The following is a 21,140-nucleotide window of genomic DNA, read 5'->3' on the forward strand; positions in this document are numbered from 1 at the left end:
AGGCAAGAGAATCATGAGCTTTAGGCCAGCCTGGGCTACATGGCAAAACCCTGCCTCAAAAAAACAAACCAAGGGCTGGCAGAATAGCTCAAGGGGTAGAGCGCCTGCCTAGCAAGTGCATGGCCCTGAGTTCAAGCCTGAGTATCTCAAGAAAGGAACTGTGTTTCTTAAACTTAGTAGTTTTCTTGTTTGTAAATGACAGTGGTACTATCTGAATTCCCTAAAGTGATACAACAATCAAGTGAAATGTATTTTGTAAGTTACATTCTTTTTTGTAGAGTATCTTTTTTAATTCAGAATAAACTTATGGAAAAGATCTAGTCAATGAAGGAGAAACAAAGGAGATAGGAAATGTGAAGCCCCTGATTATTACTTTTCTTGCTATCTAGGCAAAAGCTGTGCCTCACTTCTGCGGGTCGAACCCTTTGTATGTGCCCAGTGCCGCACAGATTTCACCCCTCACTGGAAACAAGAAAAGAATGGTAAGATTCTGTGTGAACAGTGTATGACCTCCAACCAGAAGAAGGCTCTAAAAGCTGAACACACCAATCGACTGAAAAACGCTTTTGTTAAAGCCCTACAGCAAGAACAGGTAAGAATTCTGACTTTTACTCCACAGCCATCTGTACAGGTTTGGCTTTCCCAAAAGTTTGCTTCTAGTTTGGAGGAGTTATCCTTGTGATTCTCAAAGACTCTTTGGTCTAGATTCCATCTACTTACCCCTCCCCCATCATTCTGTCTTTCTTATTTTCATTTGACTATTTCTGATTAAGAAAGAATATAATAATACAGTAACATATATGGCTGAGGTTAAGGGAGAAGGACAGAAAGAAGGCTTGAGAGTCTTGGTTTTTCAATAGCACTAAAGAAATTCCTTTATTCTTGACTTCATTTTCTCAAACAGATGGATTTGGATATGAAATATTTGTATTTGTGCTGGAAATCTCTTTGAGAGAAGCAATTGTCTGTGGCCCACACTTGACAAAATAGTAGATTAGAAAGTGGCACTGTAAAGCCAGGTGCTGGTGGTTCACGCCTGTAATCCTTGCTACTCAGGAGGCAGAGATCAGGAAGATCGAGGTTCGAAGCCAGCCCCAGGCAAATAGTTAGCAAGACCTTATCTTGAAAATACCCAACAAACAAAAAAAGGGCTGGCAGAGTGACTCAAGCAGAGCACCTGCCTAGCAAGCATGAAGCCCTGAGTTCAAACCCTCGTACCACAAAGGAAAAAAGTGACCCAGCAAATATTTAGTAGTACTAGAGTGTGTGAACATTTCCTATGGAATTATAGAATCAGAATATCTTTGAGGGGGGAAAATGTTAGGAAGCTCAGAATCAGAATCCGTTTCTCTTATTTAGTGGTATTGAGGATTAAACCCAGGGTCTCCTGCATACAAAGTAAGGGCCCTACCACTTGAGCTATGCTGTCAGCCCTTTTGTTTGTATTTTGTTTTTTGAGATAGGGACTGGCTAACTTTGCCTCAAGCTGACAATCCTCCTTCCTCTGCCTACCATCCTCAGATCCTTTTCTCTATCCCATTTCTTACTCTACCACCCATCTTTTGGGTAGCATCATGAACCTTTTGGAAAATAGACAGGAGTCAAAAGTAAAAACCTAGTAATTCATCAGCCTTAATTATATCAGTCAATTCATCACCACCCCCATTTTTCTCCAGTCATTTTTCAGGAGCTCTTTCTGTACAGAAAGAAGGAAGTCCCTTTAATCAGTGGAGCATATTGACATATACCCAGATACGTCAATGTAGCTATCCCACCAAACTCTTTTTGCTTTGTCATATTCCTCTGACTAGATGGCATCGTTAGAGATAATACACTTATGTTTTCTGGTTAGGAAATTGGGTTGTGTCCTCCTGCCCAACCTGATTTTTGATGACTCTCCACAGGAAATTGAACAGCGATTACAGCAGCAGGCAGCCCTCTCCCCTACTACGGCTCCAGCTGTGTCCAGTGTCAGTAAACAAGAGACTATCATGAGACATCATACACTTCGGCAGGTGAGGAACCTCCTCCTGACCCTGATTTCTCTTGAGGGGTAGTCATCCATTTATCCCAATGTATCCTTTTGCAGGAAACCATATACTCTTCTGTACTCCAGTATCTTTCTACTTCTACTTAACTTTCCACCACTGCAAAATTGTATCAATTGTCTCCTTATTATTGCAGGCTCCACAACCCCAGAGCAGCCTCCAGCGTGGTATACCCACATCTGCCCGCTCCATGCTTTCAAATTTTGCACAGGCACCCCAATTGTCTGTGCCAGGTGGCCTCCTTGGTATGCCAGGTAAGAGGGATTGATCTGAGAGCTTTGCTTAGCAATCAACTGATTAGTGCACAATTCTTTATTTTTTTATTTTTTTGTGTGTTTTTGGTCATACTGAGGTTTGCACTCAGGACCTTGCATTTGCTAGAAAGGCACTCTCCCACTTAAGCCACTTCCCCTGTGGTTTTTGCCTGGGCCCTGTCTTGGACCTCAGTCCTCCTACCTATACTTCCTGAATAGCTGGAATTACACATCATCATCTCCAGCTAGTAGTACACAATTCTTTAAGCAGCCCCTTTAGGCAAATTGTTCTTTCCTTTGCTTTCTTTTCTTTTATAGGGCTTTTTTTGGGAGGTGTGGGGAGGATGACGTGGGGCAGAAATTGGATTTGAACTTAGGATCTTGTGCTTGATAAGCAGGTATTCTCCCACTTGAGCCATGCTTCTAGCCTCCATTGGGCTCACTCTCATTAGTCAACAAATGTTTGCTGAATCATATTAGATACTAGCTAAAGTATAATCGGATTTTGGTGGTGAAAATTACAGTCCCTGCCATTAAATTATACATTTACAGACTAATGTGTCTTCATTGAATTTGTGGTTATTGATTGCTTTTGACTAGCTCAGCAGAGTCAACTGTCCGGTTTAAATGATCCAGGGATACTTCTGTACATTCAGTGGCCCCAAAATTGCAGCAGATTCATTGATTTCTATTTTTGTCTTTTATCATTGTTCTGTCACCACTGTTTAACCTGTCTCTCCTATACCATCAGGACAGTGTCCATCATTCCTGATTGCATTGAAATTTGAGGAAGAACTCTTTTCCTTAAACTTTTGAGAGTAAGAAGGTACTTACTAACTAAGTCTGGACAGAGGCAGGCAACTTAATGTTTCCTCCCCATCTCCAACTCTGCCATTCCAGGGTAGTTCAGAAGGCAGTATCATTTCCTCTTTTAATACCTGCCCTCCACTTTTGTCTCCTGGGTCTAGGTGTCAACATTGCATACTTGAACACTGGCATCGGAGGACACAAAGCCCCCAGTTTGGCAGACCGACAGCGTGAATACCTATTAGACATGATCCCTCCCCGGTCTATATCGCAGTCCATTAGTGGACAGAAATAACGCCTGATCCACTTGTACTGCCCAACCTTGAATCCTTTTACCCCTTTCCTCTCCAGTTGCCCCCAACTTCCGTCGCATGCAGTGCCTGTACTGGTGCCTACCATACACGGAAAGCAAAACTGAAAAAACAGAAGACAAAAAAATAGAAATCAACAAGAAAACACACGCCCTGCCCTATCACCTCCCCTTTATTTTACACTGCTGCAATCTGTTCTCCTGCCACTCTGTCTTCTTTCTTCAATTTTCTTAAGTGAGGTGGATCTTTGCCTCTGATAGAGGTCAGAAGGAGATCCTGGGGAGAATTTAAGCTCTCTGACCTGTGTTTCTAAAGTTTGTTTTATGCTATAATTATTATCATTTTAATTATATTGTGTGTCCTCCCTTTGTTCAGTGAACGGTTAAACCTCTCCCCTCAGTTTTTTTTTCATTTTCTTTCTTCCCTCCCTCCCTTACTTCCCTCCCTCCCTTCTTTCCTTCTTTCTTTCCTTCCTTCTTCCTCCCTTCCTTTTTTTAATTCTTTAATAAACTCAAATGACATTCAGTTCAATGATAGGAGCATTGCAGATTGCAGTAGGGTCCTCAGCTGCTGAGTAGGACATAACAGAGTGTTAGGGACCCACTTAAACAGAGTTGTAGGGTGGGTGACATCAAACTAGGAGGAGCAGCATCCTAGGTGTGTATGTTTTGTGGCCAAGCAGTTCGGGAAGCAGTATTTTAGTATTGAGTTGATCTCTAAGAATGAGGGGAGAGAGCCTGGAGGGAGAAGCTTTAAAACAACTACCCTGGAGTTTTTTTACCCATGGAAGAGTGGGAAAGAGGTATCATAACAAAAAGAATGGTGAGCCAAGGAGTACTAAGACCAAGTCCGAGACTTCCCTGGCCTTCTAGATGCTGGGGAAATAAGATTGGTCTCCTGAGCCCAGTGGGGGCACAGAAGTACATTCCAGGCCAATTAACCCAAGATTATTTCGTCTTATTTTCTTTGTAAAATTGTTCCCCATCCCACCCTCACCCCCTTTCCTACCCTTCCTCTTCTAACTACAGCCCCATTTGTTATATACAGGATTAGCTGTTCCCAGGCTGAAGTTTGCTGGGTATCCTAGAAGTTGGAATAGGCATGAGTGAATCAAATGACAAAACAAGGAAATAGACTTAGAGAACAAGAGATTTCTCTCCCAACAGTTGAGATTCTTATGTTTGTCTATCCCTTTGCCCTCTGTGTGCCAGGAGATGAGAGTAAGGGCCCCTAACAGGTTGCACTTCTTCCCTGACTCTGCTGCACTGACTGCAGAACCAACTGCTCAAAGCCAAACAACTCATGTAAAACCCACTTTGGTCCTCTGCTACACAATTGTTGTCTTCCCTACTCCCTCCCTCCCAGAGTTGTTTTTGTTTTTGTTTTTTTTTCTTTCAGTGCTACTAATGTAGAGAATGAATTGAATTGTGCAATGTTGCTATCTGGGGATTAGGGAGATTAGCATCCCATTTGCCCACACCATGGGGGAAAGAAGAGGGGGACCAGGCTGTTTTTGAGGTAAGGGAAGCCCCTAAAAGGAAAAGGTTTCTGCTCTCCTCGTAGTATATACACGTACCTGCCTCTACAGCTCTAGAAGCTGCCAGGATGCACTGGGGATTCTCTTAGTAGAGAGATATGAGGAGTTGTGTAATATTTTGCCCTTGAAAGTCACCTGAGGAAGTCTCCTAATTTTTATTTTTAAAAATTAAATAATTTTTTTTAAAATAAGGCACTTTTAAAATTAATACACACAAACTGCACATCTTCCCTATAAAATTTGGGGTGAGATGGGAAAAGGAGCTCAGTTCCCCTACTCTGGCCTCTGTTCCCCATACCCCAGTGCCACTGTGGGTGATTATACTGGCCCTACGGGCCTTCCTGGCTTGTTTTCTTTCCTCCCATCCTCCATATTCATTGAGCACTTAATAAGGAGCAGAGATGCAGCCAGTGTCTGGGCTCCCCAAGTGGTGAAATGATCTGGGAGCTAGACACTAGTAACAAGTAGTGTGATCGGGTTGTTTCGAGTATTTGGGGTGGGGGGAGTGTGGTACCCCTGAGTGTAAGTGGTGGGAGAGGGAGGGGGGGTTTAATGGAACTGGGTCTGTGATTATTTTAAAATTTTATATATATATATAAATATATATATATAAAGATATATTCTTACATCTTTTGTTTGCCCTCTGTGCTTTGAAAGCACTGGATAAATTGTTTGGTTTTGCTTTTCTCTCTTCCACAAAATTGGAAGCTCTTTTTTTTATGTTTTTCCTACAAGTCATCTTGCCTTGTGGCATGTCTGTCTAGCCTTCCTTATCCCTCCCCCCGCCCCCCCCCCATGAAGTGCCATTTCTGTTGTCTCCCTGATCCCCAGCTCAGAGGTGCTCAGAGGTACAAGGTGCCCAAGTTTGTCAGTTGAGATTAAAAGTAAGGAACAGAGAATGTGCAATACCGTCTGGCTGGGGGCTGTCCCTGCCCTGAGCTAAATCCCTTCCCTGGGAGCCAGGCCACCTTGAGTGGGGTTTGGAAGTAAAATGTGTAGAGATGGGGAATGGTGGTGAAGGAAAGCCCATAGCTCAGTTCCTGCTTAGGTGCTGAGGCCACAGGGGAGAGGGTAGAATCTTCCCTGTTTTTAATCCTTCTGGGTCAATTACATAGAAGCTGCTTATTAACTAATATAGTTCCATGACCCTTTTCTTAATTGCTGAGGTTTGATTTCTTCTCTTCTCCCCATCTTCATACCTTTCCCAGGGATTTGTGATGGGGGTAAGTTCTCCTTAATCATGGTAAAGTATTAGCCTCCACCTTCTCCCTTCCCTCCCTCTACCATCCTTCTCTCTTCAAGTTTCAGCTTTTTCATCACTGATTGCCTTGTGTCCCTTCAAGTCTGTTGTTACTATCATTCCCTGGCCTTGGGCCCTATAGACACTAACCCTCATGCCCTAAAGATAGGCGGAAAGACCCTTGTTCAGAGATTTATTTTACTGGCGCCCTGAATCTGAAGGTATTAACAGAGTGAGGATCCCAACAGGTTTGCTTGGCTTCCTCCAGACCCAGAGGCACTAAAAGCAATCATTCATGGATGGTGTCTTACTCCATAGAAACCTGAAATGAGTGGATTAGTGATAAGGCTTGGGTAAAACTAGGGGGACAGAGGTCTTTATCTGTCAGCTTTATTTTGTCACTTGACCACAGCATCTGAACTCTCTCCATCTTTGGAATAAGTATTTTCCCCACATTTTTGGATATATGTATGGTAGACAATTTTTTTTCTTAAAGACACAGAGATAAATGTTTTTCTGCTTTGGTTACCTTTCCTTTCCCCTTTAAAAGGAATTAGCTATAGAACTGCTTTGTAAAGATGCTTCTTGATATTTTACTTTTGTTCCTTCTCCCCCCATTCCTCCAGAAGGCATAACCTTCTTTCCACACCCCCTGCCCCCACCCCAGTCCTAGGCTCCCTTCCCTTCCATCAAGATCTTCATTAGCTTATGATATTTGCTGCCGAGATGTTATAACAAGGACTCATTCATGTATATAAGCTATTTCTTGATCCATTTAAAAGGAATTGTACATTGTGTAGAAAAAAAAAAAACCTGAAAAAAGAGAAAAAAAAGCCCTAGCCATGGATATTGTGAAACTGTGTTATGTCATTTTGTAATGTGCCCGTTTGTGTATGATCCGTGCAAAAGGGTTTCTGGGGAAAGGGAGGGGGTAGGGAGGCAGGGCTGTGGAGGGTGGGTTGAGGAGTGGGCTGGGCCCAGCATTCTGAGACTGGCAGCTGCTCCAACCCTATCCCTCTTTAGAGATGCCACCTCCCCCACCACCCACCCCTAATTTGTGCCTTGCCTCCCCACCCTGGAGTAGTCCCTCCGGGTCACCAGCACTGCCTTGGCAGAGCCCACTCCCTACCCTAACCTGCCCACCCTCCCTACCCGCCCCCCCCCCAGCATTAGGATGATACTGTGGGGAAGTGCCGGGGGGGTTGGGAGGTAGCCGAGGAATGTGGCAGTTCCCGGGGGCATTGAAACCAAGTATTATTAATGAATTGTAATTGTATTTGCACTGTTTTTTTTCCCTCTGATTGCATCAGCATATATACAATATACCTATATAACAAAATTCAGTGTCAAGCTTTCTTATGCAAGGGATTTCCCCCCACCCTAACCCAAGAAAGAGCCTAGTTTCATTAACCTTTAAGGGTGGATTGTCAGGGGACGGTAGAAGGGATTTTAATAAGTCATCCTAAGGAAGTTTCACCTAAAGAGAACCACATCCACCTGCACAGTGGTAGGCTGCCTGAATAGAGGTGAGACTGGGATCCTTTGAAGGCCAGGGCTCCTGGTCCAGGACTGTGGAGAACACAACTACCACCAGTAAAAAGGGAGGTACATTCTGGAGACCTGGGTTCACCTACTGACTTGCTATGTGATCTTGGGTAGAGTCACTTTTCTGGGTCTCAATTTTTTTTAATCTGTGAAGTAAGGGGGAAAATCATCTGGCCACTAACTTCAAAATTCTGTTTCCTTCCTCCCCTACCAAAAACAAAAACAAACAGCTTGATCTGAGGGGAGTGTTAGGCTGAAAAAACAGGGAAGAAATGAAAGTGACTAGTAAAGTGGTTACTTATGTTACAGTGCCTTTGGAGAACTGCAAATCCCCTACTTTAACCTTGATTTGGGAGAGACGGCAGTGGTATGTCTAGGATGTCAGTTAGACAGTGACATCTTTGCCCTTATTTTTCTAGCCATCTAAAGGCAGGGACCAGACCCTATGCCCCACCTCACAACCAGCCACAGAGCCCATAAAGGTGGTTGACCAATGAACACCCCAGGTTGGTGGTCTAGTTACTACTTTTGTGAGCTATAGGATGTAGAACTTCCCTCATCTTGGTGACAAAAGAGGAGAACTCACATGTAATCCACATCTTTCCTTTGCTCATCAGAATCCCCTAAAGGTAGCTATTTCACCGATTGTCTTCTTAAGGGACCCAATTTATTTCCCCATAGCCTGGCTGAGTATTCCCACTCTCTTTAGGTTCTTGGCTGGCAAAGCCTGGAGAGGACACAGGATGATGGGTGAGGCCTTGGTGAAGGTGGAAGGATAGATTGGGGTGGGGTGGGGCACAGGGAGGTGGGATGGGGAATGGCCTTCCCTGACTAGGGTGGGTGGGAGGGGAACAAGACCCTTTTGCACAACTCTTTTTAAGTTTCCTTTTTTTTTTTTTTCCTTTTCTTTTTTAACTCATTCTAATTTTCTGCATTGTGTTCGGGAAATAAAATGAAAAAACTAAGACCAATAGAAACTGGTTTTCAAAAAGACAAATACACTCCCATCTGTTTCAGATGCTGCTGAGCATTTCAGCAGTGACAGATTCAAATAATAAGCTAATTTTTGGAGAAAGGATTAAAAGAAAAAAAACTTTGTAATATTTATCACTTGCAAGCTATGTTTAATAAAGAAAGGAATGGTTTCTAAACTTCCCTGTGGCTTGTGCTTTTTAGTTGTGGGGAGGGTGTGGAGGGTGGTAGTTTGGTGGAAGAGTTCTGGGGGTAATTGGTAGATGAAGTATGGTTTGTACTCTCTACAATATGGGTACCTTCGGTTTATACCCTTTAACTGTGATTAATTAAGGCCCTTCTTATTCTCCTCCACCTCAAATGTTCTGGAAGCCACTGACCCCACTTTAGTTCCTGTTGACTTAAAAAGTCCAAAGGTTATTAGAGATAGAAGATTGGTCTCCATTCTCTCCTATGGAGAAGTGTCCCCTGGCTGGCCTTGGCCCTTTCTGTCACGCTGCACTAGTGTCTTAACACAGTTGTTTGTAACTGGTTTCTTCAGATGGGGGGGCTTATAGAAATAGGACTCACAGTGCTGTGCTCCTAGCAAACTGCAAGCTATGATTCCTTAGTGATCTGAATGCATCAGCCTTGCAAAGACTTAAAACTACTGTCTTAACCACTGTGCCTCATCTCTCCCCCAAGTTTTCCTTTGAGCCCAGAGCATTAACCAGGTTTTTTTCTTCCTTTTTTTTTTTTTTTTTAATTTCTAACAAAGCACTTAAACCAGGCCTAACCTCAGGAGAGGATGTCATTTCCTCAAGGACTTGAGGCTCAGTGCAGCTCCTAGCCCTTCTGCTTCCCTTCTGCATTTCATAGTTTAAAAACTGCTTCTGCATTTTGTGCAGAGGAGCTGATGTGGAGGAGCAGAGCCCAGCCTTACTGGAATCCTTTCATTGGTACTAGCATTATTCTACATGAGCACAAAGGAGACTATATTTGGGGTCCCCTAAGCCCTGGACTTTTCTTCCCCCAAGACTGCCCACCTTTTTCGGCACTGCGTGGGACAGGTTGATTGAGAGAGTGGCTGAGGCTTTGGTTTTAGGGCATGATAGAGTTGGATGAGGAACAACCATGGGGTGTTGGGTGCCACAGGCAGGAGTGGGAAAGAGTGTTCTTTGAAACCCCTACAATTGAGGGGATAAATAGGTGGAGTGGCCCACAGCCTCTACTCATTCTAAAGGAATTCAGTTCTACCAAAATCCCAAATCACACTATTCTCTTAAAAATCGAAGTCAAGCAGGAGGGATGCCCCCTGAGGAGAGGCCAGTGCTTTGAATCTGGGAAGAGAAGGTGGGAATTTGGTTGCTCAGAGAAGCTCATATCAGCTCACTGTTCAGGACTCATGATGTTGAGAGGAGGGAAGCAAAGAACTCAGCTCCCTCAGTACCCACCTGCCCACTCAGACCACAGGAGTGCAGACTGCCTGTCCCTGGGTTAAACTGCAGCTTGGGTATGAGGAGACAAACATTTCAGACTAGACATTCTGGATGTAAGTTGGAGCTAGTGACAGAACCCTTGCCCTGCCCCCTGGCTGAATAGGTGGAGACTCTTACAGCTATAAATCTTTGGGTAGGTTCACATTTGGATAAAGAGGGGTTATGAGGCAGGAGTAATTGGTTGGGGATAACTCAGCTAAACTTAGGTAAGTTTGAGGTTATTTGGTGTGTCGTGGGGAAGCACACATTCTGCCATTTCTTGATGTTCCCCCTATGACCAGGCTTGTCCCTCCCCAGAGAGGGGCTGAGGGACCTTTGGTTCTTTCCTGACAGGGAGAGGTGAGGTAGATTCTTTGGTGGGTCCCAAGTTAGTGGCATCTGGGAGGCAGCCAACATGGAAGGTCTTAGGCTAAGGGCAGTTACAGGCTCACCTGAAAGTGAGAGTCATCAGGCTTCTGTCCAAAGGCATCAGGCACATTGGATTCCCCCCCACAACCTCCCCATTTGAACCCCCTCACCTAGGTGACGAGCTCAATCTTTTTCCCTGGCTTTTCTCCACTCTGAGCCTGACCTTCATGAGCCCTAGCTCTATCCAAGACAGACTGAGATGCTGCCCAGCATTCTCGGGTCCTCTGTCTGCAAAGGAGACTGCCTGTGTAGAAAGGTCAGCACTATTACTTGAGTAGACTCTTTCTGCCTTCATTACCCGGCACCTTCAATCCCCAGAGGTGGCCCCTTCCTCCAGATGGTAGGAAAACTGTTTCTGGCCCATTTCTGCCATCTCTGCCCTATGCCTTGGAACCCTTCCTGTTCTTGTAGCTCACCAGGCCTCCTTCCACTCATACCACATGGCTCTAAAGAGAACTGGCTCCTCACTCTGCTCTCAGTCACTTCATGGGTAACAATGATTAGTAATGGAGAAGGCCTCCTTCCTGCTCTTCTGCCCAATGACAGAAGTGCAGCGTGTCTCCCTAGCAGTTTTCTACATTAGCCCTTACTTGACCCTTACCTGTGTCTCCAGCCAAGGAAGAAGCAGAAGAGGCAAGCGATGAGGGCACCCAAGCCCATGTGGATGCCCACCACAACCCCAGGCAGTGAGCTACTCTCACCCTTGCTGCAAAAGCAGCCAGCCTTGGACTCTATGGACATAGAGCCACTTGTCAGAAGATGGGAGGCAAAGCCTAGCCCCCTTCCTCCCTGAAGACTAGGAGTCATGGGTTCTGTTGAAGGGGCTTGTTTAGACCCAAGTCCTACTACCTTCCTGGACCCACTCACCAGGAGTGACTAGGGGCACACCACGCAAAGAGACCAAGCAGGCACTGCTGTTCCCTCCCCATTGCCATTGAACGCCTGGAGCTTGATTTCATATAGGGCTGCTGGGTATGCAGGGAACAGGGGAATGTGAAGGGAACAGGTCCTTCTGGACCAGGAAGCTCAGTGCCTGGGGATGAGATCACACAGAAAGGAGGTCTAGGGTCATATAAGAAGGTGTAGGGATGCCGAGCACTGTGGCATGCTTTTAATCCTTGCCATTTGGGAGGCTGATGCAGGAGGATTGCTTGAACCCAGGTTTTGAGACCAGCCTGGGCAACATAGACTGTTCTCAAAATAAATAAATAAATAAATAAGTAAAATGTTCAGGGCCTCACCCAGGTCTGTGTAGAGGAAGGAGATGACACTGCCGGCCAGGAGCAGGGTGACCGGTAGTTTTTGGTGAAAGAGTTTGAAGCCTTGGACAGACTCCAGCTGGGGTGGCAGCTCCCAGGAGGCTTGCACAGAGGTGGCAGGGAGTACTTTGGCGGGGAAGCCCAGGCAGCAGGAGTTGCAGAGGAGAAAGGGTTGGCAGCACCTGCCCACCTGAGGCCAGGGACTCTAATAAAACTGGAGCAATTGTCACTCACGACTGCCCATGGTGGAGGCAAGGATGTGGGCAGAGTCCTGACTGGCGCCCTCTGCCGAGTGGGGCTGCAAGTGGATGTTGTAGGCTGTGGCAGGCTCCAGGTTGGAGAAGACATGCTCAAAGATGCCCTTGCTCATAGCCTCTTGGAGCTCCGGGCTGGCTGACTCAGAAGTGGAGCAGCTTGGCAACTCAAAGTTCTCTCTCATTAGCCACATCCCCTAGCCCCATAAATTGGAGATGAAGTCCCTCCTGGTGCCTGGCTGGGCTAACCAGGCTTCCAAGGAGAGCAGGAATGGGGCTTCAGGAGTTGGAGCTGGACAGAGGAAAGGGCCTCCAATGTCAGACTGAAGAGCAGTGGGAAAGCCTGAGAGGATTATGGACAGAAACAACCAGCCCAGAAAACCACAGACCCAGATGCCTGGGAAGAGTCCAGAAGGTTCTGGGGGTCTCTGAGGGCCTAAAGAGTGAGAAGAACTTTCCCAGGACTCTACCAGTTGAGCAGAGGTAGACTGGAGCCAGGGAGTCCTGGTTCTTGACCCAAATTCTGATTCAAATTCTTGCCTACCCACCCACCCACACCCACCTGCCACACTGCCCAGAGGTGCAGAACATAGCCAATGATGTCTCTGCTGGAAGGGGTGGGTTCCCAGGACACTCGGAGGGCAGAGGTGGAGAGAGCCATAGCCTGAAGGCTCCTGGGGGCAGGAGGTGGCTCTGGGCCTCCTGTCACAGCCAGGGGAGCACTGGCCAGGTTGGAACCCACGCTGTTCTCTGCCACACACTGGTAGATGGCCTCATCCTCAATGGAAACACCCACCAGCATCAGTGTGCTAGACAAAAACACACAGCCCAAGCCCCCATGGTAATGGAGTTGCCCTAAAGGAGGAGGCTGCCTGTCTCAGAAACCCACAAACCTGCCCAGGAGTACTAAGCCACTGCCTGTGTGGAACATAAACTAGTGGAGCAGGGCAGGGCCTCTTGTGGATGGGGGGACTTGCTGGAGGCACAAGGTAACTTGCTGTATGTGTGTAGAATGAGGCACAGAGTTGCATGTAGGAAAGAGTGGATGCCCAGGGTGAGTGGGGGCACCTGTGGGCAGTCAGAGAGCAGGGAGGGGTAGGATGTGAGTACCTGTTATGAGTCAGCTGGACACTGTCCCCAGGACTCAGCACCTTCCCATTCTTCAATCAGACCAGTCTGAGTTCAGGGACGCCCTGAGCCACACAGGTGAAGATGGCACTGCTACCTGGGGGCTTAGAGAAGGACTGTGGCCACTGAACAAACTCGGGGAGCTAGGCAGGCGAGGTGGGGAGGAAGGCACTCTGAGATCCAGCCACTTCCCCTCTTCCACCCAGGCTCAGGTTCTGGGAACTGGAACCAGGACCCTCCCCACCCAGCCCTTAGGGTTCATCCTGCACAAGCAGCACAGACAGACTCCTGAGTACAGGACCTACACACTGGAGATCATGAGATTCCTGGTGCCCAGGACTTGGATACCCTCCGTGCCAATGGAGCGGAAGATGCGAAGGTCAGGGCTGGGAAGGGGCGAGGGCCAGGCTAGGGTGAGGTGGGGAGGGGGTGGCTGCACACCCAGGCAGCTCCAGGAGACCAGTGGCCGTGGGTGGCCAGTGGCAATGCACTCCAGCACTGCTGTCTGGTGTACCATGAGGGTTAGGTTCTGAGGCCCAGACAGGATCTCTGGCTCCTGCAGCAGCTGCGGGGGTCCCACTGTGTGGTGAAAAAAGGCAAATGGATCAGGAAAGGAGAACCGTTCTCCCATTCCCTATAGTCACTTCTGCTCCAAGAGCCCCTTTCTAGCTCATATGGGTAATAAGACCTTGCTGTTTCAGCCATCATTTATAGGTAAAGAAAATGACTTGCCCAAAGTCTCAGGGCAGTTGACTATCAGGGCAAAAAACCCTCAGCAAGCTAAGCAGAGGGGGTGGGAATTGGGAGAGGAGAGAGTGAGCATGCTGTGTCCTGTGCACGGCCACAGAAGTGTCAGGCCATTAGCTAGTCTTACCTCCAGCCCCACCCCCCCAATGCCTCCACTGTGGGGCAGCTGGGGCAGGGATCTAGCTGCTTTGTCCCTCAGACAGAATGCCAGGGGGTGGCCTAGGAAAGAAATTTTTGCAAAGTGCACACCTTTTTGGGTCTAAACCACATTATTTTATGCCACCTTCCCCCATTTCATTACTTTATTCAACAAACCATCAAAGGAGCAACTGTGTGCCAGGCATTATCCTCACACTGGGCGTATAGTTGTGAATAATACAGTGTAAAGGCAGACCTTGGTTTTCCTTATGCCGTCACATCACTTTTATTTTTGCTACCTTGGATTGTTATTTTGCAGTACTGGGGTTTGAACTCACAGCCTCACACTTGATAGGCTGGTGCTGTACCACTACAGCCACTCCACCAACCCTGTTTTTTTTATATTGGGTATTTGAGATAGGGTCACAAACTATTTGCCTGGGCTGGGTTCAAGCCTCGATCCTCCTGATCTCTACCTTTTGAGTAGCCAGGATTACATGCGTAAAAGCCACTGGTACCCAGGTACCACCTTGATTTCTAATACACCTAATTTTGGTGGTATTGAGGTTTGAACTCCGGGTGTCATGCTTACTATGCAGGCACTCTACCAGTTGAACCACACCTCCAGCCCTTTTTGCTTTAGTTATTTTTCAAATAGGGTCTCACTTTTGCCCAGGGCTAGCCTTGGGTGATCCTCCTATCTATACCTCCCACATAGCTGGGACCACAGGTTACATCACCATGCTCAGTTTTCTTTGTTGAGATGGAGTCTCGCTAACTTTTCCCCCAAACTGGCCTCAAATTACCACCCTCCCTATCTCCATCCACAAGAAACTGGTTAAAGGAGTAAGCCACTGTGCTCAGCTCTAATACATTGGTAACTTTTCATGAATGCTCTTCATTAGGAACTTCATGGATGAAATGTTGGGCCCTAAAATGAAAGGTTTTCAAGGGCTAGTGTAAAGTTTTTCATATTTTGAAATCTCCTTCAGGGTCTAGAAGACCTTTTCATCCCCTCATTCATTGAGTGTGGATTAGGACCTAGTCTAGGCCTGGGCCTCCTCAGTTTGCTGCTCTCAAGCTCCATTCAGTGTAAGCTGTGGACTGGCCTAGAATACCTGGGCCTCGTTCAAGGTCAGACTAAGCGGGAGGAACCTGTAGCCACCACCACTGACCAAACACATCCACCTGCTAGTCTTGTGCTGTGGCCATCAACATCACCTCATTTAATCCTCACTTCAACCTGTGAGGTTTTCCATTTTCTCCAGTTTATATGGTCAGAGCAAGGGTTGGAGAGGTTAAGCACTTTGTCCCCTGACAGAGGAACTGCCAGAGCTGGGACTCCATCCTGGGCTTTGGTCGTTTTGGACAATTAACAAGGAGCCACTGTGAGCAAATTCAGTCTGGGAAAATCTGTCTCACCCTGGTCCCGCTCAGGACCCATGCCAGGTGAATGCTTCAGGAGTGAATGTTTTGGTGTCAGGGCTTGGTCCCTGCTCTTGCTTCAGGGGATGTCTGTACCAGCTCTCTTCCTTGACAATTAGGCAGCCTTTGAAAGCTGGTTACAGATTCTTCTCTGTCCCCCAACAGATGCCTTTGCCTCCTCCTGACCTCCTTGAAGCTCCCAGGCTCTGCGGGCAGCAGATCCCTTCCCTTCCTATTAGCCTGGCAATTAGCCACAAGCACCCAATATCATGGAATCTTGTCACCTTGGCCAGCTTTCCTGCCCAGGATTGTAAGGTGGTGCGTGGGAATGGGAGTAGGGGGCCAGAGGACCCCCACCTGGGCTTCTCTCTGGCTCTTTCAGAGGAAGCTCTGAGCTCCTGCCCCTTGCTTTGAGTTTCTAAGTCAGTTCCAGATCAGAAATACAACATTTCCCTCTTCCCCTTTCAATCTCCAATTTAAAAATTATGTATTAATTGGTGAATTTTTGTCAGATGTTTTGGAAGTCTGTGGTCCAGGCTCCAGCATAGTTTCCCACCTACTTTTGCTTATTTATACCCTGGAGCCCTCTAGTGGCTGATTCAGGTATGATCTCCCCTCACCAGGAGCATCTCCCTTCAGACAAGGCCTAATCTGGTCTCTCTCACTAGGCACCACCTGAGGCCCTGCTGAGGTCCTCACCTTGGGCACAAAACTTTGTCATTCCAGTCAGTCTGCAAGTGGGGGCATCCTGGGCATTTCTTCTCATTTAGAAAGCTTTTTATCCTTAAAGTAGGAAATGTGCAAGTGTGCACACACACAGGTACATGGCAAACACATCCATGACCCCTCACTCTAAACCCACTGGGGACTCTCACCACCATCTGGATCAATTCTGAGCTCTTCATGATGGGCCTTTCCTACTTTCCAGCACCAACTCTTACTCTGAATTCTACCTGCTCCGTGGTCTAGAAACACCCAATTGCCTGTGTGAACTGTGTTATTCCTACTCTTACGCAGTTGCACAAGGAAATGCTCCCTCCCCATCTTCCTAACCTCAGCCTACCTCTCTCTGTTCACCCACAACCTATAGCTTGGCTTAGCTTTGTCCAGAAGCCCCTGACCATCTCAAGTCCAAATTTGGGCTCCCACCATATCTTCTCTACCACATAGCAGGCTCCAGGAAGCCCGTGATGGAGGGCTTGCTCTGGCCCTACTGCTGCACCCACCAGCACTATGCCCAACACATAATAGGTGCTCAAAATTACAGTGTCTTACCACAAACAATCAGAGTATCCACACCCTCCCTCTGCCCAGCACCCACCCTGGTCCTTGCTTTCAGGGTCAGTTGGGTATCCTGGCTATGGCAGGTACTGGCCATGTTTTGTGCTACACAGTGGTAGGTGCCCACGTCAGCCTGGCTCGCGCTGGTGATGTGGAGGATGCCACCAGGTAGCAGTGTGACCCTGAGGGTACAGAAGTAACAAATCCACAGTCTGTGTCCTTCCCCCAGCCAGCCCCCCAGTACAGTCCAGGCTAGTGCTCATCAGTGGTCAGCAGTGTTCAGGACTGTGCTGTTGTGCTCCCAGGAGATGGAGGGCTTGAGCACCCCCAGATCAGGCACTGGAAGCATGCTACTCCACCTTGCTCCACCTCCACTAACTCAGGATGTTGATGCAAGCAGGACAGACCTAAGGCAATTGGGGCCAGGTGATCACATGCCACACACAGAGTAGTCCAAGGCTGTGCTGCTAGCAACATGTCCCAGGGCTGGCTCCACTTCTGTCCCCACATCTGCCACTTCCTGCTGACTTCTTCCCTACCCTGCCCTGCAGTCTCCTGGCTATGACTTCTGTGGGCCATAAGCATTTTGCTTTCTTCCATTCAGTTTAGCTCAGTGGTACAGCACTTGCCTCATATGTGCCAGACCCCAGGTTCACAATCTCCAGCACCACAAATAAATAACATTACATTTTACAATTGTGTTGGCATAAAGACAAATACAATCTAAGCTGGACTCATTATTACACATTCATTATTCTATTCATTTTTTTATTCTTATTTTAGAAAATACAAGTATGGGACTGACAAGTTTGAGCCCAAGAGGATATGGCACAGTGTCTAATGGCTGGGCTGGCCACAGCTGCTGTGGGCATCCCTGTGCCCCATAGGTGTCCTCTCATCCCTGCCATGTGTTCTCATCCCCTCACCTTAGAGCAGCCCTGTCACTTATTTGCCAGCTGCACCCTGGCCCGCCAGCTCACCAGTTGCCCAGAGCGGTTCTGGGCCACGCAGTGGTACTCGTGGGCTTGGCACAGAGAACTCCGGTGGGAGGGTAGGGCAACCAGATGCAGGGAGCCATCTGGCCTCAGGGTGGCACTGCTGTCGTTGGCCAGGGCTAGTCCATCACGCTGCCAGGAGATGGCCATGGGTGGTGCCCCATCCACCTGACAGGGTAGCACCAGTGGATGTCCCCACACAGCCACCATGTCTTCCAGCTCACAAACGAAGACCAGCTCAGAACCCGTAGTATGGCCTATAGGGACAGCCAACACAGCGTGGACATGTGGCCTTCTGTGGCCCACCCTGTGCTCACTTCCTCCCCTCAGCTTTGACCCCTGTGCCTGGGCAGGGGACAAGGAGGCAGAACTTGACTTTGGGAGATTTCGGGTAGTGAGGGAGGATCTGGGAGGGAGAGCCGGGCCTGGCTGACTGCTGTCCAGTCACTGGCATGATTGATGGCATCTTTCATCCAGGCCCTGGCAATGGGGAGGGGATGGGGCAGGACAATGATGAGGTCAGTGGCTGAGTCATGGCCATTGTGCTCCCCAGGGGACAGTAGGGTTGTCCGCCCCTCCTTCCTCTGCACAGGCCCATCTGTCTGTCTGTCCAAGGGGTCAGCTTCCCAAGACTCCTGACTTACCCCTTTCCCTTCCCACCACCAGGACCTGAATAGGAAAAGGACACGCTTAGGCTCATACTCACTCATTCACACTCACACTCACACACACTCCCACACACGCGCGCACACACACTCACACACATATACACACACACACCCACGTTCACACACATATACACATACTTACACACACACTCTCACAGTCGAACTAGAAATCACCACCTCATGTTCACACCATGAGTCATGTTCACACCATGAATCATGTTCCAGGGCACAGATTATCCCAGACACACACCCTCACAGAGGCCACAGACATAGATCTTTAAAGATGTTCCTACAGATTAAAAGTCACACACAAATACAGGGCAACAGACACCAACGTCACAGGGCCAGAAACGCACAGCAAAGGCATGAACCCACATGCACAGTCCTTCACACCTGCAAATACAGCTCAGTCTGCAACGGGAATGGGGCAGCCCAGGAGACTGGACAAATGAGTGAACAGATAGTGTGGCCTCTGAAGACCTACAGTGCAGGCCTCAGCCAGAGACATCTGCAGGGACACATCTAGGTCCCTGCCTCTTCAGGACCCACTGCCTGTCCTGCTTCTTTCTGTCTACCCCATGTGACCTCCAGCTCTGCATCTAGCAGTCTGGGCTCCAGGACTGTACCCAGACAGAAGGCCTTCCTCCCCATGGCTCTGTCCCACAGCCCCCTGCCTCCCGTCCTCCTCCCTTCCCTGAAGCCCTTCAACTGCTCCCCTACACTCCTGCCACCTCTGTCCTCTGCTCCTTCCTCTCCATGTGACCCCCAACTCTCCTACCTCTATGTCTCTCTCTTCTCTTCCGTCTCCCTCTCTCTCCTTGCCTCCTTCCATTGCTCCCCCCCACACTCACCTGGCTCCCCCTCAGACCCTGCTGGCCCCAGCCTGCTTCACCCCCATCCCAAGCCCTGGGATTGGGACTGGAGGCTATAATCCTTTCCTCTGCTTTCAGCCTGAGCCCCTCCCCACTCCTACCCTCACTATCCCCTCCTCCCAGGGCCAGGACCCAGACACTGAGACAACTGGGACCTGGGAAAGGGGAGGGGGCAGGGGAGCAGGGCAAAGTTGGGGGGGGTCAGACCCGCCCCTTTCCCAGTCTCCAGAATCCTGTCCAGAGCATCAGACCCAGGCCTGCTGCCTTTCAAATGTATCCCATGAGAGAAGATCAAGGGGGAGTTGGGGCATCTGCTCCCCAAACCCATCTCTGGGGATCCAGAGCCTGGACAGGAGCGCCTTGGAGTCTAGTTTGGAGGTCCTGGGGAGGGGTACAGAGCCCCCACTTGCTTAGCAGAAATGCTGTCCCAGGTGCAGAGCAAGGGCTGGAGGGGGAGGGGGAGGACCTCATTCCATTACCTCAGTCACAGCCCCAGCAGCCCCTCACCGTTCATAGTGTTGCTTTCCAAAGCTGTTTTCACTATTCTTACTGGGACAATGGGTTGGGGCCACCAGGAGCCTTGAGGCCGCCAGCCAGGGGGAGGTGGGGGACCAGGCCTCCACCCACCCCATCCAAAAGAGAAGAAATAAAGCCAAGGCTTCCCTTCCCTTGCTAGATTGATCACCCAAAACGTTCAGGAAGGGGAGTTTCAGCCAGGTGCTCGTGCTTCACACCTGTAATTCTAGCAGTTTGACAAAGCCAGCCCAGCCAAATAGTTTGCAAGACCCTATCTTGAAAATGCCCAACACAAAACAGGGCTGGTAGAGCAGCTACCTAGCAAGTGTGAAGCCCTGAATTCAAACCCCAGTACCACAAAAAAATAAAGAAGAAAAGAAAAAGCTTTGCCAAACAAGCTTGCGACTCAAATGAGTCGGCTTTTGAGACTTGCTATTTCTCTGGGGCCCCTATTCACAGAGGTCAAGGCTTCTATCAATAAAGCAGAACTTCCAGAGAGATGAGAGAGGTTCCTGGAAGTATAGAGGGTAAATGTGAGGGGCAGGGTCTAGGTGTGCAGGACAGGGGCACACCGGTGAGGCCCTCACTCTTTTCTACCAGCTTTTTGTGTCAGACTCTGCCCTGCCTGGTTTAGGCTGCCCTTCATCCTCGGCCAATTTGGTCAGCAGCTTCTCTGGCCCATCCCACCTCCCCATAAACCCACAGGCCACTGGCTCTCTCAGCTCAGCCTCCTCCTCCCAGGCAGGCCACCTGGCCAAGGGACTGCCATGGAAATGACAGCTTGCAGCCTCCCGACTGCCCCTTCCTCCTCTAGGCCTGCCTCTCTGTCCCTGGGTTTCTTTTTTTTTTTTTTCATTTTTCTTTTATTATTCATATGTGCATACAAGGCTTGGTTCATTTCTCCCCCCTGCCCCCACCCCCTCCCTTACCACCCACTCCACCCCCTCCCGCTCCCCCCCCCTCAATACCCAGCAGAAACTATTTTGCCCTTATCTCTAATTTTGTTGTAGAGAGAGTATAAGCAATAATAGGAAGGAACAAGGGGTTTTGCTGGTTGAGATAAGGATAGCTATACAGGGCATTGACTCACATTGATTTCCTGTGCGTGGGTGTTACCTTCTAGGTTAATTCTTTTTGATCTAACCTTTTCTCTAGTTCCTGGTCCCCTTTTCCTATTGGCCTCAGTTGCTTTAAGGTATCTGCTTTAGTTTCTCTGCGTTAAGGGCAACAAATGCTAGCTAGTTTTTTTGGTGTCTT

The 21,140-nt window shown here is 48.4% G+C and overlaps 1 protein-coding gene across 4 annotated transcripts in view; it reads left to right on the forward strand.

Annotated features, from left to right (window-relative positions):
• The window catches only part of Gatad2b (GATA zinc finger domain containing 2B), an 85,429-nt gene extending 78,369 nt beyond the window's left edge, over window positions 1-7,060 (forward strand). For all 4 annotated transcript variants that reach the window (XM_074048051.1, XM_020166285.2, XM_074048053.1 and 1 more), the window contains 4 exons: window positions 390-592; window positions 1,905-2,015; window positions 2,185-2,302; window positions 3,271-7,060. In XM_074048051.1, the coding sequence (XP_073904152.1) occupies window positions 390-592; window positions 1,905-2,015; window positions 2,185-2,302; window positions 3,271-3,404 (566 nt within the window). In that variant the 3' untranslated portion in view covers window positions 3,405-7,060. The remainder of the gene's footprint in view (window positions 1-389; window positions 593-1,904; window positions 2,016-2,184; window positions 2,303-3,270) is intronic.
• Window positions 7,061-21,140: the final 14,080 nt, after the last annotated feature.

Source organism: Castor canadensis, chromosome 11 (genome assembly GCF_047511655.1).
Source record: "Castor canadensis chromosome 11, mCasCan1.hap1v2, whole genome shotgun sequence".
Taxonomy (NCBI): Eukaryota; Metazoa; Chordata; class Mammalia; order Rodentia; family Castoridae; genus Castor; species Castor canadensis.